Source organism: Mya arenaria, chromosome 12 (genome assembly GCF_026914265.1).
Source record: "Mya arenaria isolate MELC-2E11 chromosome 12, ASM2691426v1".
NCBI classification, from domain to species: Eukaryota; Metazoa; Mollusca; class Bivalvia; order Myida; family Myidae; genus Mya; species Mya arenaria.
The window spans coordinates 28,915,828-28,934,488 of NC_069133.1; the positions used below are offsets into that span (position 1 = coordinate 28,915,828).

The following is an 18,661-nucleotide window of genomic DNA, read 5'->3' on the forward strand; positions in this document are numbered from 1 at the left end:
AAAAATCTTAAACTTGTATTATCTCAACACTTGAACACAAAACGCTGTACAAAATTAGCCTGCCCGAGATATAAACATTGGACTTGAAATCGGTAAGAAATATCTGAATCACCAAACAAAACTGGAACGTCATAGTTTCCTTGGATCACGTGACTTGTATTGTTCGTTCAAGTCTAGTTAACAAGTTGCTCAATTACAAGTCGTTTTTGTTTTATGATGGAAGTGTGTTATTTTTATCTGTGTCATAAAACTGCTCGATTAAACATTAATTGCAAGCGTTTATTAATGGCAGTTCAAGGGAAAGTATAGAGTTTAAATACCGTAATAATACGACGTTTTAAACGTTACGTTAATGTATGCATTTAAGCAAATAGAATATTATAACTTTGGTGACATTAACCTTCATTATGAAATAGTGAACACTTTACTGTCGGAATATGCCGTTAAATAAGGTAAAACACTTTCTAGTCTTATATTGTCTTTGTGTGTTAGACTTACAAAAATGCACATATCATAACCAAAACCAGAACTTAGCAAACATAACGTGCAGTATTCCCGAACATCCGCGCTGTGTAAATAGTCTTTGACACTTAACAACAGCAAGATGTGTTTAGGGAAACGATTTCGATGAACATGTTTATACTCACCAGCAATGATAGTCCGGAGATTAAATAGAATACAAAGTGTTCGAGGTCTTGGTGTACAGCTTCATGTTCTTTGCAGTGTCAATGGAACTAGGACAAGGGAAGGTTGTTTGTTTTTAAACTGGTTAGATGTAAGGCATACTATGTTTTTCCGAAGAACGTACACAAGGTCTAGATGACGACTGTAAAATAAAGTCCTGTACGGCCATTGGCATGTAGGCACGCTGTACACTTGTGAACTGCTCTTGTATTAACGCGTGTGTGAGTGTCCCTCGTATCTAGGCCGTACCCAACAACAACATTCTTGTAAGGAGTGTCACGTATATACCGTACATGGGTACATTTAGGACAACTATGCTCACCAATCTGCATCATTAAACTGAGAAATGGCGATTGCAGTAGCATGCTGTATTTTGTTTATAACTTTAACAGAAATATTATACTAATCAAAATACATCTAATTCGAGGCATAAACTATGTCAAAATATTTCAGATAAACAAATGCATTTTTTTAAATGGCAAGACCGGGTACTGATGTATATAACTGTGATGTAGAATACCCTGATCAAGCAAAGCATAAGATGACTGGCTGTCACTCTTCGCTTGCGGTAAAATGGTGTTGGTGCTATGCAACATTGCAGGGCAACATAGAAGTCTTCGATATACACAGCGAGGGTGTGAAAAGAAAGTTAAAGTAGTAATCGGTACAAAAAGGTAAAATAAAGGTAAACATTCTGTGAAGTACTTACTGTTCCAAACATGGTTTCATACTTCTTAATGTAAAGATTTGATAAACAGTTCCAATGGAGTTAAAGTTTAATTTAGCAAAACCACCCTTTTGTAATCGAATTTATACCAACTTGTGTTGTTTCTGTACCAAAACAAAAACAACAGCAAAGTAGATCGTTGATAACTGAAAACTTCTACTCTAAGTGCTGAAATGGTTATACAGCGTGTTTTCAATTTGCATCGTCGCACTATTTAATCGTTAAAAACAACAACATGTAATTATTATCAGACTCGCGCACATCTTCTTTTTAATTTATAATTAAAAGATACGGCAAAAAGTTACTGTGCGTAATAAACTGATGAAATATCATTGCTTAAGTTGGCCACAAATGATCCATTATGTCTTATACGAACTAATTAATTGCCAGTATACGTTATTTGTGAATATTAATCAGTATATTTCTGAATTTACATTAATCGTACAGTTAAAGTGGCCATACATTAAGATATTTATCAGTATTTGCATCACAAAACTCGGTGAAACTGCATAAAGTACACGCCACTACTAAAATAATCACGTCAGTGAAAGAAATGGCAGAACACATGTATTCCGTATGTGCCGTAAATATACGTAAATGAACATTGTACCAAATATAGGACCTACTATTTAAAGGATGTGCCTAGAGAATAACATGTATGTTATCCATATATAGAATCAGAATCTTTCTCCCACCTCAGATAAGTAGATCCAAATATTTTGCCATGCTGAAAATACTTATCCTTACCCACGGACAAAGATGAAACAAGTCCCCGTCCCCGCAGGACGAGGGTCTTACCCGGGCTTGGCTGGACTGAAATTCAGTCACCGCTAAGGATAATATACACTTAACAAATCGCATAAGGCATTTTTTGCCAACTTTATTCACGATTACTGTGTTTTGGCTAGTTTTGTATTGACGGAATTTGAAACAGAGTAAAATAAGACAAAACTGAAAATAAAATTAATTCAACTTGAAACATCATAACTGTTAACAACTGAGCAACATTCTCACGATATCATGGACTATTCTTTGTTCCTTTTCGATATCTCGTATGCCCACCGTTTGCACGAAACCAATAACATAAAGATAAAATGTAGAACAAGTATTTATTAGTATGTTATCCATTGTTTTATAAAGTGTTATCACTGAAATCCAACCTTGTTGTCGTCGCCCTTACACGTGACTGCATGGAAGATTATTTACACTTCCGGTTCTTCTGTACTTAGCTAGTTCTCTTTTGTACTCACATCCTTCGCGCTGGAAAAGGAAATGAATTATGATTGGGTTAAATTATGTGAGCAAATCGTTAAAATCATCTCTAAACTGCAATGTGTTTTTAAAAGTTACCTCGAAATGGGAAACTCCTGTCTGCAAAAGCCCGATTGCTATGCATTTTTCTGCAATTGATAAACGACCAGTTTTGTGCTATTCAAGAATGACTATCAACGTGCTATCACATTTCAAGTGTGTAAGTTATTCTCAACGTAACACGATTTGCACGTGCAACTTGCCTTGGTTCTGGCATTTCCGCTTCAGAGCACATTAGCTAAATAATTTCACAAAACTGACTAAAACTACAGATGTGTATCTAAATTGACCACGCTAGTGGAAAAAAATCACAGCGTTTCATTTCAAAACAAAGGAATTGCAGCGATATTAAAACGGACTACTTACATTAGTTTTGGTCTAGTGAATATTTTCTGGTATTAGCCATGCACAGAAAACAGCAATATTCATATTATAAACGGTGGTATTTCTTGAAAAACAATGTTTTGAAATTTGTGTCACAGACAACATCGATACAGAAGTGCGTAAAAGTCACAAACAGGAAACAAGGATATTCTGGCATTGGTGTTATTTTTATGAATTGGACACTTTGTGACTGCATATGAAACATGACTATTCGGTCTCTGGGTCTGTCCACTGTGTCCAGGAAAAGGAGTTGACAGGTTGGACAAATTATACAATATGCTCAATATGTCAAAGGAACTTAGGCATGTTGTGCGTCCATATTGTGTGACACTTCTTAAAGTAAGAATGACCCGTTTAATGTAAGGATGTTTAGCTAAGCCTCTTTTTAGTCAAGTGTACCATATAATAGCATAATGAATTAATCTATGCGTAATTGCATGCATTGCACGTATAAACACACACAGATGTTGATATTGTGACAAACGTTATATTTTGAACATTGCTATTCTGACAAATAGGACATATGTGTACATAGAAGCATATATATGTTTTCAAAGGTGTCATATATAGAAACCAATGCGCCATATATAGGAACATTCGTATTCTGGTAAAGACGCCACATATCGGAACTTTCATATTCTGGTAAAGACGCCACATATCGGAACATTCATATTCATGTATAGGAACATTCATATTCTGGTAAAGCCGTCACATATTGGAACATTCATATTCTGGTAAAGGCGTCACATATAGGAACATTCATATTCTGGTAAAGCCGTCACATATTGGAACATTCATATTCTGGTAAAGGCGTCACATATTGGAACATTCATATTCTGGTAAAGACGCCACATATAGGAACAGCCGGCTTCTGGTAAAGGCGTCATGTATAGAACGTTCATTTTCTAGTAAATGCGCCAAATTTAGAACAATCAGTTTCTGGTAAAGGCGCCATATATAGGAACAACCGGTTTCTGGTAAAGGCGCCATATATAGGAACAATCGGTTTCTGGTAAAGGCGCCATATATAGGAACAGCCGGTGTCTGGTAAAGGCGCCATATATAGGAACAGCCGGTTTCTGGTAAAGGCGCCATATATAGGAACAGCCGGTTTCTGGTAAAGGCGCCATATATAGGAACAGCCGGTTTCTGGTAAAGGCGCCATATATAGGAACAGCCGGCTTCTGATAAAGGCGCCATATATAGGAACAGCCGGCTTCTGGTAAAGGCGCCATATATAGGAACAGCCGGCTTCTGGTAAAGGCGCCATATATAGGAACAGCCGGTTTCTGGTAAAGGCGCCATATATAGGAACAGCCAGTTTCTGGTAAAGGCGCCATATATAGGAACAGCCAGTTCCTGGGTTAAGGCGCCATATATACGAACAGTCAGTTTCTGGTAAAGGTGCCATATATAGGAACAGCCAGTTCCTGGGTTAAGGCGCCATATGTACGAAAAGTCAGTTTCTCGTAAAGGTGCCATATAAAGGAACAATTAGTTTCTGGTAAAGCCGCCATATGTACGAAAAGTCAGTTTCTCGTAAAGGAGCCATATAAAGGAACAATTAGTTTCTGGTAAAGCCGCCATATATAGGAACAGCCAGTTTTTGGTTAAGCGCTATATGTACGAACAGTCAGTTTCTGGTAAAGGCGCCATATATAGGAACAGCCAGTTTCTGGTAAAGGCGCTATATATATGAACATTCATATTCTAGTAAAGGCGCCATATGTAGGATCATTAACATAAATATTCAGGTGCCATATATGAGCTTAAGTTTCAATTGAGCATAGATTCACAAGAGAAAATAGGGAAAATATCAAATCATTTTTATGCTGTTTATTTCTGATATTTTAGCAAAAATGTTTGTTAAAGTCATATGAATTCTAAAAATTCATTGAACGTCCTTGCGGTAACAAAACTGAAATATAACAAGAAATTGATTATTACAACAATTATATTAGGTTACTCGGAGCAAACATGCATAACACTTGGGTGACTTTTTTTCAAAATGTAAGAGAATTTGTTTCTATTATAATAGATTTTGAAACTTGCCTTATTACTTCATTCCCAGAGTTAGTGAAAGAAAGGCGTGTAAGAGTCAGGACAAAGAAAGCGTTACGTCAAGGACATTGAAAATTGTAACTTCAATAAATTTCATATTCCTTTATATTTGATCATTTTCATTCGAACACATAATCATTCAATTTTGAAAACAGAGAATACAAAATAGGGAAGAAAAATGTAACATATTAAGTAAGTAGTATACGTTGTACTTCGAAGAACGGATGATCTCGTAAAAAAACAGTTTTCTAATGGTTCGTTTTTTTTTAATCATGACTTTCATTGAACGTTTTTCCACTCATAAAAAAAAATGAACAGAAATGCACCAGCCATATTGTGGCATACACTAAGACTCTACAGCAAACAATGTTATCAGACATTTGGCTGATATTGTTGTTGCACTAGGAAGACATAAATCAAAAACACGCCTCCGATTCCATTCCTCAAAATACAAAGTCTCAACTACGTTTTACCTGACCTTTTATGGTTATCCCTTCACGTGATTAAGCCCGACTAAGTGGACGTTTTTCCCTTTTTAACATTACTGTTCAATGTCACTAAACAGTTATCTAGTATATTGTAACTGCAAGGACAAAACGTGTAAAACACACTCCAGCGCATTCGCATTTCAAGCACTGAATTTGATCACGTATCTTACACAATCTTGAAAATGTTAAAAAAAACCCATACAATCCGCCCAAAATAAATATTAGGCCGAATAGGAACATGCATATTCAGGTAAAGGCACCATATCTAGGAGTATGCATGTTCTAGGAAAGGTGTTATATTATATGAGTATGAATGTCCTGGTAAAGGTGTCATATATAGAAGGCTGATTATGCTGGCAAAGTTGTCATAATTAGAAGGCTGATTATGCTGTCAAAGTTGTCATAATTAGAAGGTTGATTTTGCTGGCAAAGTTGTCATAATTAGAAGGCTGATTATGCTGTCAAAGTTGTCATATATAGAAGGTTGATCATGCTGGTAAAAGTCGTCATAATTAGAAGGCTGATCATCCTGGCAAAGTTGTCATATATAGAAGGCTGATTATGCTGGCAAAATTGTCATATATAGAAGGTTGATCATGCTGGTAAAAGTCGTCATAATTAGAAGGCTGATCATGCTGGCAAAGTTGTCATATATAGAATGCTGATTTTGCTGTCAAAGTTGTCATATATAGAAGTTTGATCATGCTGGTAAAGTTGTCATAATTAGAAGGTTGATTATGCTGGTAAAGTTGTCATATATAGAAGGCTGATTATGCTGTCAAAGTTGTCATATATAGAAGGCTGATTATGCTGTCAAAGTTGTCATATATAGAAGGCTGATTATGCTATCAAAGTTGTCATATATAGAAGGCTGATTATGCTGTCAAAGTTGTCATATATAGAAGGCTGATTATGCTGGCAAATGTGTCATATATAGAAGGCTGATTATGCTATCAAAGTTGTCATATATAGAAGGCTGATTATGCTATCAAAGTTGTCATATATAGAAGGCTGATTATGCTATCAAAGTTGTCATATATAGAAGGTTGATTATGCTGTCAAAGTTGTCATATATAGAAGGTTGATTATGCTGGCAAATGTGTCATATATAGAAGGCTGATTATGCTGTCAAAGTTGTCATATATAGAAGTTTGATCATGCTGGTAAAGTTGTCATAATTAGAAGGTTGATTATGCTGGTAAAGTTGTCATATATAGAAGGCTGATTATGCTGGTAAAGTTGTCATATATAGAAGGCTGATTATGCTGTCAAATTTGTCATATATAGAAGGTTGATCATGCTGGTAAAGTTGTCATATATAGAAGGCTGATTATGCTGTCAAAGTTGTCATATATAGAAGGCTGATTATGCTGTCAAAGTTGTCATATATAGAAGGCTGATTATGCTGTCAAATTTGTCATATATAGAAGGTTGATCATGCTGGTAAAGTTGTCATATATAGAAGGCTGATTATGCTGTCAAAGTTGTCATATATAGAAGGCTGATTATGCTGTCAAAGTTGTCATATATAGAAGGCTGATTATGCTGGTAAAGTTGTCATATATAGAAGGTTGATTATGCTGTCAAAGTTGTCATATATAGAAGGTTGATTATGCTGGCAAAGTTGTCATATATAGAAGGCTGATTATGCTGTCAAAGTTGTCATATATAGAAGGCTGATTTTGCTGTCAAAGTTGTCATATATAGAAGGCTGATTATGCTGTCAAAGTTGTCATATATAGAAGGCTGATTATGCTGTCAAAGTTGTCATATATAGAAGGCTGATTTTGCTGTCAAAGTTGTCATATATAGAAGTTTGATCATGCTGGTAAAGTTGTCATAATTAGAAGGTTGATTATGCTGGTAAAAGTTGTCATATATAGAAGGTTGATTATGCTGTCAAAGTTGTCATATATAGAAGGTTGATTATGCTGTCAAAGTTGTCATATATAGAAGGTTGATTATGCTGGCAAATGTGTCATATATAGAAGGCTGATTATGCTGTCAAAGTTGTCATATATAGAAGGCTGATTATGCTGTCAAAGTTGTCATATATAGAAGGCTGATTATGCTGGTAAAAGTTGTCATATATAGAAGGTTGATTATGCTGTCAAAGTTGTCATATATAGAAGGTTGATTATGCTGTCAAAGTTGTCATATATAGAAGTTTGATCATGCTGGTAAAGTTGTCATAATTAGAAGGTTGATTATGCTGTCAAAGTTGTCATATATAGAAGGCTGATTATGCTGTCAAAGTTGTCATATATAGAAGGCTGATTATGCTGGCAAATGTGTCATATATAGAAGGCTGATTATGCTGTCAAAGTTGTCATATATAGAAGGCTGATTATGCTGTCAAAGTTGTCATATATAGAAGGTTGATTATGCTGGTAAAAGTTGTCATATATAGAAGGTTGATTATGCTGTCAAAGTTGTCATATATAGAAGGTTGATTATGCTGTCAAAGTTGTCATATATAGAAGGCTGATTATGCTGTCAAAGTTGTCATATATAGAAGGCTGATTATGCTGTCAAAGTTGTCATATATAGAAGGTTGATTATGCTGGTAAAAGTTGTCATATATAGAAGGTTGATTATGCTGTCAAAGTTGTCATATATAGAAGGTTGATTATGCTGTCAAAGTTGTCATATATAGAAGGCTGATTATGCTGTCAAAGTTGTCATATATAGAAGGTTGATTATGCTGGCAAAGTTGTCATATATAGAAGGCTGATTATGCTGTCAAAGTTGTCATATATAGAAGGTTGATTATGCTGTCAAAGTTGTCATATATAGAAGGTTGATTATGCTGTCAAAGTTGTCATATATAGAAGGCTGATTATGCTGTCAAAGTTGTCATATATAGAAGGTTGATTATGCTGTCAAAGTTGTCATATATAGAAGGCTGATTATGCTGTCAAAGTTGTCATATATAGAAGGTTGATCATGCTGGCAAAGTTGTCATATATAGAAGGCTGATTATGCTGGCAAAATTGTCATATATAGAAGGTTGATCATGCTGGTAAAAGTCGTCATAATTAGAAGGCTGATCATCCTGGCAAAGTTGTCATATATAGAAGGCTGATTATGCTGTCAAAGTTGTCATATATAGAAGGTTGATCATGCTGGTAAAGTTGTCATAATTAGAAGGCTGATCATGCTGTCAAAGTTGTCATATATAGAAGGCTGATTATGCTGTCAAAGTTGTCATATATAGAAGGCTGATTATGCTGGCAAAGTTGTCATATATAGAAGGCTGATTATGCTGGCAAAGTTGTCATATATAGAAGGCTGATTATGCTGTCAAAGTTGTCATATATAGAAGGCTGATTATGCTGTCAAAGTTGTCATATATAGAAGGCTGATTATGCTGGCAAAGTTGTCATATATAGAAGGTTGATTATGCTGTCAAAGTTGTCATATATAGAAGGCTGATTATGCTGTCAAAGTTGTCATATATAGAAGGCTGATTATGCTGTCAAAGTTGTCATATATAGAAGGTTGATTATGCTGGTAAAAGTTGTCATATATAGAAGGTTGATTATGCTGTCAAAGTTGTCATATATAGAAGGTTGATTATGCTGTCAAAGTTGTCATATATAGAAGGCTGATTATGCTGTCAAAGTTGTCATATATAGAAGGTTGATTATGCTGGCAAAGTTGTCATATATAGAAGGCTGATTATGCTGTCAAAGTTGTCATATATAGAAGGTTGATTATGCTGTCAAAGTTGTCATATATAGAAGGTTGATTATGCTGTCAAAGTTGTCATATATAGAAGGCTGATTATGCTGTCAAAGTTGTCATATATAGAAGGTTGATTATGCTGTCAAAGTTGTCATATATAGAAGGCTGATTATGCTGTCAAAGTTGTCATATATAGAAGGTTGATCATGCTGGCAAAGTTGTCATATATAGAAGGCTGATTATGCTGGCAAAATTGTCATATATAGAAGGTTGATCATGCTGGTAAAAGTCGTCATAATTAGAAGGCTGATCATCCTGGCAAAGTTGTCATATATAGAAGGCTGATTATGCTGTCAAAGTTGTCATATATAGAAGGTTGATCATGCTGGTAAAGTTGTCATAATTAGAAGGCTGATCATGCTGTCAAAGTTGTCATATATAGAAGGCTGATTATGCTGTCAAAGTTGTCATATATAGAAGGCTGATTATGCTGGCAAAGTTGTCATATATAGAAGGCTGATTATGCTGGCAAAGTTGTCATATATAGAAGGCTGATTATGCTGTCAAAGTTGTCATATATAGAAGGTTGATTATGCTGGTAAAAGTTGTCATATATAGAAGGTTGATCATGCTGGTAAATGTGTCATATATAGAAGGCTGATTTTGCTGTCAAAGTTGTCATATATAGAAGGCTGATCATGCTGTCAAAGTTGTCATATATAGAAGGCTGATTATGCTGGTAAATGTGTCATATATAGAAGGTTGATTATGCTGTCAAATGTGTCATATATAGAAGGCTGATTATGCTGGTAAATGTGTCATATATAGAAGGCTGATTATGCTGTCAAAGTTGTCATATATAGAAGGTTGATTATGCTGGTAAAAGTTGTCATATATAGAAGGTTGATTATGCTGGTAAAAGTTGTCATATATAGAAGGTTGATTATGCTGTCAAAGTTGTCATATATAGAAGGTTGATTATGCTGTCAAAGTCGTTATAATTAGAAGGCTGATCATGCTGGCAAAGTTGTCATATATAGAAGGCTGATTATGCTGGCAAAGTTGTCATATATAGAAGGCTGATTATGCTGGCAAAGTTGTCATATATAGAAGGCTGATTATGCTGTCAAAGTTGTCATATATAGAAGGCTGATTATGCTGTCAAAGTTGTCATATATAGAAGGTTGATCATGCTGGTAAATGTGTCATATATAGAAGGTTGATAATTTGACAACGGTGCCAAATGTAGCAACATGAATATCTGGTATCATAATATAAAACATCGTTAGTTGACAAATTTGCCAAAACGTAGTAACACAGACATCAAACTTAATTGACAGATGTGACACGTATAGTATCATGAATATTTTGACACGTGCAGTATAAAGATATATGAATATTTTGACACGTGCAGTATAAAGATATATGAATATTTTGACACATGTATCACATATAAAACAAATATATAAATATATAATTATGATATGTTTTAGTACCAACCATTAAATAGTGGTAAAAGGATTTCTACGTAATAATTCTTTTGATTAACATTTTCTACTATTTCTGTTACTGTGAAATATCTCAACTAGTTAAAAACATATATAAACCGCCAAGAAAATGTTTAATAATGGAAATGATCATGGACTATCATCTTCAACTTCATTGATGTATATATGTGTGATGTTATGTGTGGAAATAAACTTTTGTTCTGTGTTCTATATAAACTTGGCCATTCGGCAAATCTGAAGAGTCCAGGTTTATGAATTCATGTTCATAATTATGATAAAGCTGTATCCGGTGTACTGGTATCTTTTATTTTAAGTGAAATATCTTCAAATCCACTCTGCTGCTTGTTTTCGGTTTTTATAAAAGATTGAAATGACATGTTTTGTTGAAATTTTGACAGGTAAATTAATTGCAGGTAAACCGTCGCCGGAAAATAGACAAGCACAATTTGTTTTGCCCAAAAAAGCATTTGGGATCTCTACATGTACAACAATGCAAGCATTAATCTCTGCCTGTCTGTCATAATGTAAATCTCTAATGATATTTTCATGTAGCTGATAACTGCAGTGTTTGTTTAGGAATGGAAGATTCGACGACCCAGATTTTAGGTCCTATCTCCTGTACGCTACCAAGCCAGCGGTCCATCAGCGGGGTAAAACTTCACAAAGGTTTTGCCAACTCCGTAGATAAATAACATTTAAGCCCACATTTCTTGCATAACAATGTTTGCACATTTAATGGGTTACAATGAGCCATGTTAAAGTTTTGTTTTCAAGTGCTGCGATCTTAAGTGTTAAATAAATCTCTCTTGAATTATGAGTAAATACAACATTTCTATGATTTAGGTGGAAATACTGCCGTTAATGGAATACGAAATTAGTTTCAGCAATGTGATATAGATGTTGACTGGACAGTTACGGAGTTATGATCATATGGTGAGAATTAAAGTTATAAATGTTCTTTACTGCTCAGTTTAATTGGCTTCTTAATCTAATTTAATACAAATCGTTATACGTCTTTTATAATTAAGTAAAAGAGTTAGTGCTAAAAACAACACAATGAAATAGTATATTATAGTTGTTTACGTTTAAAAAACACCAACAGCTAAACACTGATGTCGTAAATTACTATGTGACTTATTGTATTTATACTTCATGTAAGATCCAAATCCTCGAATAACTCATTTCATTTTCTGTAAGAACATCGAATATATTACCATCATCCGGATGATCCAGGATAAGTTCAAAGCCTGGCTATCAGCCTTCACACGTGTGTAGCCGTCAAATGGTGCTTCCTCTCTTAACTACATATTAACAGCCTGTATATAGGTATCAACAAGACTCACGCTCAGATGATCAAACACAAGATTAAACAACAATTTCCGACAATAAGTGTATCAGGAAACATCGGTGATTGAATAATATCGAGTTCTTTGTTGATATTCAAGCTGCTGCTGGCTCCGAGAGTACATTGCTTATTTTTGCTCTCTTTTTGATAACATTTCGAGGCAAGTGTAAGATTGGGCGCCCGTAAACCAGTTTATGACCGCAGTGAGTTCATTCTCAGTTTGCACTGACCGTGCCAGGTTGGGCGCCCGTAAACCAGATTAAGACCGCAGTGAGTTCATCCTCAGTTTGCACTGACCGTGCCAGTTAGGGCGCCCGTAAACCAGTTTAAGACCGCAGTGAGTTCATTCTCAGTTTGCACTGACCGTGCCAGGTTGGGCGCCCGTAAACCAGATTAAGACCGCAGTAAGTTCATCCTCAGTTTGCACTGACCGTGCCAGTTAGGGCGCCCGTAAACCAGATTAAGACCGCAGTGAGTTCATCCTCAGTTTGCACTGACCGTGCAAAGTTGGGCGCCCGTAAGCCAGATTAAGACCGCAGTGAGTTCATCCTCAGTTTGCACTGACCGTGCAAAGTTGGGGGCCCGTAAACCAGATTAAGACCGCAGTGAGTTCATCCTCAGTTTGCACTGACCGTGCCAGGTTGGGCGCCCGTAAACCAGATTAAGACCGCAGTGAGTTCATTCTCAGTTTGCACTGACCGTGCCAGGTTGAGCGCCCGTAAACCAGATTAAGACCGCAGTGAGTTCATCCTCAGTTTGCACTGACCGTGCCAGGTTGGGCGCCCGTAAACCAGATTAAGACCGCAGTGAGTTCATTCTCAGTTTGCACTGACCGTGCCAGGTTGGGCGCCCGTTAACCAGATTAAGATCGCAGTGAGTTCATTCTCAGTTTGCACTGACCGTGCCAGGTTGGGCGCCCGTTAACCAGATTAAGACCGCAGTGAGTTCATCCTCAGTTTGCACTGACCGTGCCAGGTTGGGCGCCCGTAAACCAGATTAAGACCGCAGTGAGTTCATCCTCAGTTTGCACTGACCGTGCCAATTATCAATAACGACACTTTGATAGTTGCATATTGTTTGATGGTGGCTGTTGTATTGTGGCGTTACATATATGTATTTTGTTTGATGGCTGTTGTCTTGCGGCGCCACATATGTGATTCTTGTTTGATGGCTGTTGTCTTTCCGCGCTACATATGTGATTCTTGTTTGATGGCTGTTGTCTTTCCGCGCTACATATGTGATTCTTATTTGATGGCTGTTGTCTTTCCGCGCTACATATGTGATTCTTATTTGATGGCTGTTGTCTTTCCGCGCTACATATGTGATTCTTGTTTGATGGCTGTTGTCTTTCCGCGCTACATATGTGATTCTTGTTTGATGGCTGTTGTCTTTCCGCGCTACATATGTGATTCTTATTTGATGGCTGTTGTCTTTCCGCGCTACATATGTGATTCTTATTTGATGGCTGTTGTCTTTCCGCGCTACATATGTGATTCTTGTTTGATGGCTGTTGTCTTTCCGCGCTACATATGTGATTCTTATTTGGTGGTTGTTGTCTTGTGGCTCTGTCTCTTGTCTGGTTGGTGTTATCGTGTCGTTGTAACCAGGATTATGGTTTAATTTTAGGCTATTTGGCTTGTCTCTGTAGTTTCTTTGTTGTTTTTTACATAGAAGCCATGTTTTATTTATTCTTAGAAATTAGATCTAAAGCAGGTGCATCTCTGTCTAAAAGTATCCATGTAGTGACGCAGAGTCAGACAAAGAATGTGCTTGTCTCATATTTTTTTATTGTGCTTTGTTGTTCACGGTGGCAGATAATGAAATAATTCCAGGATCAAGATAAGGGCACAATTCCATTTCTAGTGCTGACGGAAGGTTCGACGTCTTGTCGTTTCGTCCTGGGCTTATCAGCTCGATGCGTGAAAGTGAAAGGTCCCAGCTTTCATTAAATTAAGAAGCAGAAAGAACCTATTCACGTTTGGCCCCAGATTATCAGGTGAAGTCAACGACATATTGTAAATAAAAATGTATGAAGAGGAGCTTTGGTTTGATGAGTGAATCTATTTTGGTTTCACTACATTATTTAGGCAACAGTTCAATCAATCGCCAACCTCAAAACAAAAAGCAATCGTTAATATTTCTACACTGCAAAAAAAAAGAGAAAAGAAGAAAATAAATGGACAATGGCTCCACTACGAAACATGACTTTATCTGAAGACATCTTTGTTAACTGTCTCTGTGTTAAGACACCAACAAATGTAATGATCACCTTGCCAAAACATTCCATTCGTTTATGCGCGGCGTCATACTGTCAACTAAAGAAGTCACATATTTCATCTTTCTAGAATTATACAGTCTTGCGCGCTTTCGAAATGAAGTAACAAATACATCGCATCCGTTCTTCTTTTTGATTTATTTCAGTATAATTTCACCTTTTAAACTTACCGCTATCATTCATAACTGTTTTTTTATTCAAATGAGGCCATATTTCATCGCTGCCCTATGCTTTTTGAAAACGTGGCGGTCGGGTTGACTCGCTACCGTTCGTCCCATGGAAGATTTTATAGCTGCGTCCACTGTGGCACATAGTCGATAATTCATTCATTACCTCGTAAATTTATATCCTTATCAAGTAATCGGGGCTTTTCTTTCAAAATGCGGCACAAATAGTGTTGAATAATTCTCATAAATGTGAAATCTGCATACGACCATTAAGATTTATTGCCCATGTCGTTATTTTTAATATCCATCATCTCGCCTCGAAACGTGTGCATACCTCGTGGAATGACTGGTTCATGGTAAACAGCATGTCGTGCAAAAACTAAAACCTAACTGATTAAAGGCAAATAGGATACGAATATAACGATATCAAATGGAAATGTGTTACATAATTTATGTTACATTAAGAAATTTAGGACCAAGATTACTTAGAAAAGAGTGGCATAAGATCTTATAGCAAGTGCCTGCAGCATAATAAATGTACTTGGTCATGGCCAAACACTGGATTTAAATTATAGTAACATCTTAATTGTTTCTAATTATACGTCTGACTCACATGATTCTCAGTTGTAACAGACAGTGTTTATTGTGTATGTGCGTGTGTGTGTGCGTGTGTATGTGCGTGCGTGCGTGCATGCGTGCGGGTGCGTGCTTGGGTACTGTTTCTGTGTAATTTTTAAATTGACATTCTAACAAAAAAATCTTGAAGTGAAGAATTGTTTAAATTCAAATCAGTTTTCTAAGCGTCTATGTCGGTTATGACGTTCTGTCAATGATGATGTATGGGGGATACGTCTCGAGAATATAATTAAGGTCTCTCTTTGAGCATAAACTCAACTGAAGACAATATCTGTAGTGTGGGCCCATGAACGTATGCAAAATCATGTAAATTAGGTAATTTATATAAGTGGCTATACGATTTGTATATTTATTGTTAATTACGCCATAATTAGGAAAATATGACACGATAGCTATGTTAGGAGACGCTTTGCATCGTTTTTTTTTCAAACATTTATAATACCCTTTCATCGGAATATCTTCACAACATGTTAGTATTGTTACTATATTTTTGTTGTTGTTGTTTGTATCGAGGGAGAGACAGAGAGAGAGCGACCTAAAGCACATAACGGTACGAGGAACTACACTTGAGAACCGGTAAGGTTTAATATGACAATGTAACCCTTTGTCTCTACAGACCTTTGCGGATACTTACTATGCAGACAGATAACGGTAATTATGCATTTATTGATGGTAAATGTGCATAGGTCTGGCTCTGAATGACTTAGAAGACAGTGTATATGATGTACATAAGTCTTGCTTCTAAATGACGTGGATGACAATGAATATATATATATATATATATATATTCACACATATAGATCATGTGTACGAAAGTCTGGCTTCTAAATGACGTGGTGGATTGTTCTAAATGACGAAGGTGACTGTGTGTATGGTGTTATTACAAGACTAGCTGCTAAATGACGTGGGAGACTGTGTTTATGATGTAGTAAAGTCTGGCTTCTAAATGACGTGGGAGACTGTGTATATGATGTACGAAAGTCTGGCTTCTAAATGACGTGAGAGACTGTGTATATGATGTACGAAAGTCTGGCTTCTAAATGACGTGGGAGACTGTGTATATGATGCACGAAAGTCTGGCTTCTTAATGACTTGGGAGACTGTGTATATGATGTACGTTAGTGTGGCTTCTTAATGACTTGGGTGACTGGGTATTTGATATACATAAGTCTTGCTTCTAAATGACGTGGGTGACTGGGTATAAAATATACAGAAGTCTTGCCTCTAAATGACGTGGGAGACTGTTCTAAATGACGTAGGAGACTGTGTATATGGAGTAATTACGCCTGACTTCTAAATGACGTGCGAGACTGTGTATAAAATTATGGTGTACATAGGTATGGCTTCTAAATAAAGTGGGTGACTGTGTATATGATGTACATAAGGCTGGCTTCTAAATGACGTGGGAGATTGTTCTAAATGACAAAGGAGACTGTGTGTATGGTGTTATTAAGTCTGGCTTCTAAATGACTTGTGAGACTGTGTATAAAATTATGGTGTACATAGGTATGGCTTCTAAATGACGTGGGTGACTGTATATATGATGTACATAAGGCTGGCTTCTAAATGACGTGGGAGATTGTTCTTAATGACATAGGAGACTGTGTGTATGGTGTTATTAAGTCTGGCTTCTAAATGACTTGGGAGACTGTGTATAAAATTATGGTGTACATAGGTATGGTTTCTAAATGACGTGGGTGACTGTGTATATGATGTACATAAGGCTGGCTTCTAAATGACGTGGGAGATTGTTCTTAATGACATAGGAGACTGTGCGTATGGTGTTATTAAGTCTGGCTTCTAAATGACGTGGGGGATAATTCTAAATGACTTGGGAGACTGTGTGTATGGTGTAGTTAAGTCTGGCTTCTAAATGACTTGGGAGACTGTGTATATGATGTACGTAAGTCTGGCTTTTAAATGACGTGGGAGACTGTGTATATGATGTACGAAAGTCTGGCTTCTAAATGACGCGGGAGACTGTATATATGGTGTTATTAAGTCTCGCTTTTAAATGACGTTGGATGATGTGTATATGGTGTAATTAAGTCTGACTTCTAAATGACGTGCGAGACTGTGTATATGCTGTACTTGGAGAGGTGCGGGTCATTGGGACTCCACGATACAGCCCTTATCTAGAGAGATCTCAAGGACCAAGGCATGGAATCCATGGATTTTAACGTTTATCAAGTGTTTATTTTTATAATGACTTTCAACAAGAAACAATCCATTAACAGCCACTGGGGGTTGGATATGTACATGACAATCACTTCAAATATAAACTTCGCATTTTGATTTCAAACTAGTTTTGACAAATTCACATCTCTTAGCGCTTGATTGAAATACCCTGTTGTTCCACAAAAAAGATGAGGCGTTATTTCCTGTAAAATCAGAATTATTTTTATATTTTTTTAAAGATAACCAAATCGGAAAATTAAAAACAAATATCAGCACTGCGATTTCCTTACATAACATGAATGACGTCGAACAGAGCCTGTTTTCTTTGTCCTATCCATCACGGTCGCTTTTTTACCAGGTTCCGTTCGCCCGCTGCTGATAACACCGGCCTAAATGTGTTTCCGCAACAAATGAGTCGTAGGAAATGCATCATTTTATCGCAGATTCTATCTTCTAAATCACATTTATAGAGTCACAATCTTAATCATCGGGAACAGTATTATGATTAAAACTTTTCTGGCTTCCGAACGACAATACGTGCTGTGAATGCTCTGTAAGGGACCACGTTGGCCAATATATGACGTTGTCTTTGACTTTCTGTTGACAATATTAAGCAAGACATGGGGTATGGTTTGTTTGTGGGGTTTGTATTTGTGCATCTGATGTTTGTTTGGCTGTCTGTGGTGTTAGTAGTTGTGTATGTGTTGTAACTTTGTTATTGGTGGTTGAATTTGTGCATGTGATAACTAACGTTTGTGTCTATAGTTCATTGTCGTTTGTGTCTATAGTTCATTGTCGTTTGTGTCTATAGTTCACTGTCGTTTGTGTCTATAGTTCATTGTCGTTTGTGTCTATAGTTCATAGTCGTTTGTGTCTATAGTTCATTGTCGTTTGTGTCTATAGTTCATTGTCGTTTGTGTCTATAGTTCATTGTCGTTTGTGTCTATAGTTCATTTTTGTTTGTGTCTTTAGTTTATTGTCGTTTGTGTCTCTAGTTCATTGTCGTTTGTGTCTCTAGTTCATTGTCGTTTGTGTCTATAGTTCATTGTCGTGTGTGTCTATAGTTTATTGTCGTTTGTGTCTCTAGTTCATTGTCGTTTGTGTCTATAGTTCATTGTCATTTGTGTCTATAGTTCATTGTCGTTCGTGTCTACAGTTCATTGTCGTTTGTGTCTATAGTTCATTGTCGTCTGTGTCTATAGTTCATTGT

The 18,661-nt window shown here is 36.5% G+C and overlaps 1 protein-coding gene across 3 annotated transcripts in view; it reads left to right on the top strand.

Moving 5' to 3' along the window:
• Nucleotides 1-238: 238 nt before the first annotated feature.
• The window catches only part of LOC128211565 (fibroblast growth factor receptor-like 1), a 77,126-nt gene continuing 58,703 nt past the window's right edge, over nt 239-18,661 (top strand). For 2 of the 3 annotated variants that reach the window (XM_052916509.1, XM_052916513.1), the window contains exon 1: nt 11,640-11,783. In XM_052916509.1, coding sequence (XP_052772469.1) covers nt 11,748-11,783 — 36 coding nt within the window. In that variant the 5' untranslated portion in view covers nt 11,640-11,747. Of the gene's footprint in view, nt 453-11,639; nt 11,784-18,661 lie in introns of those variants that run through there. The other variant, XM_052916510.1, reaches the window with a different exon arrangement.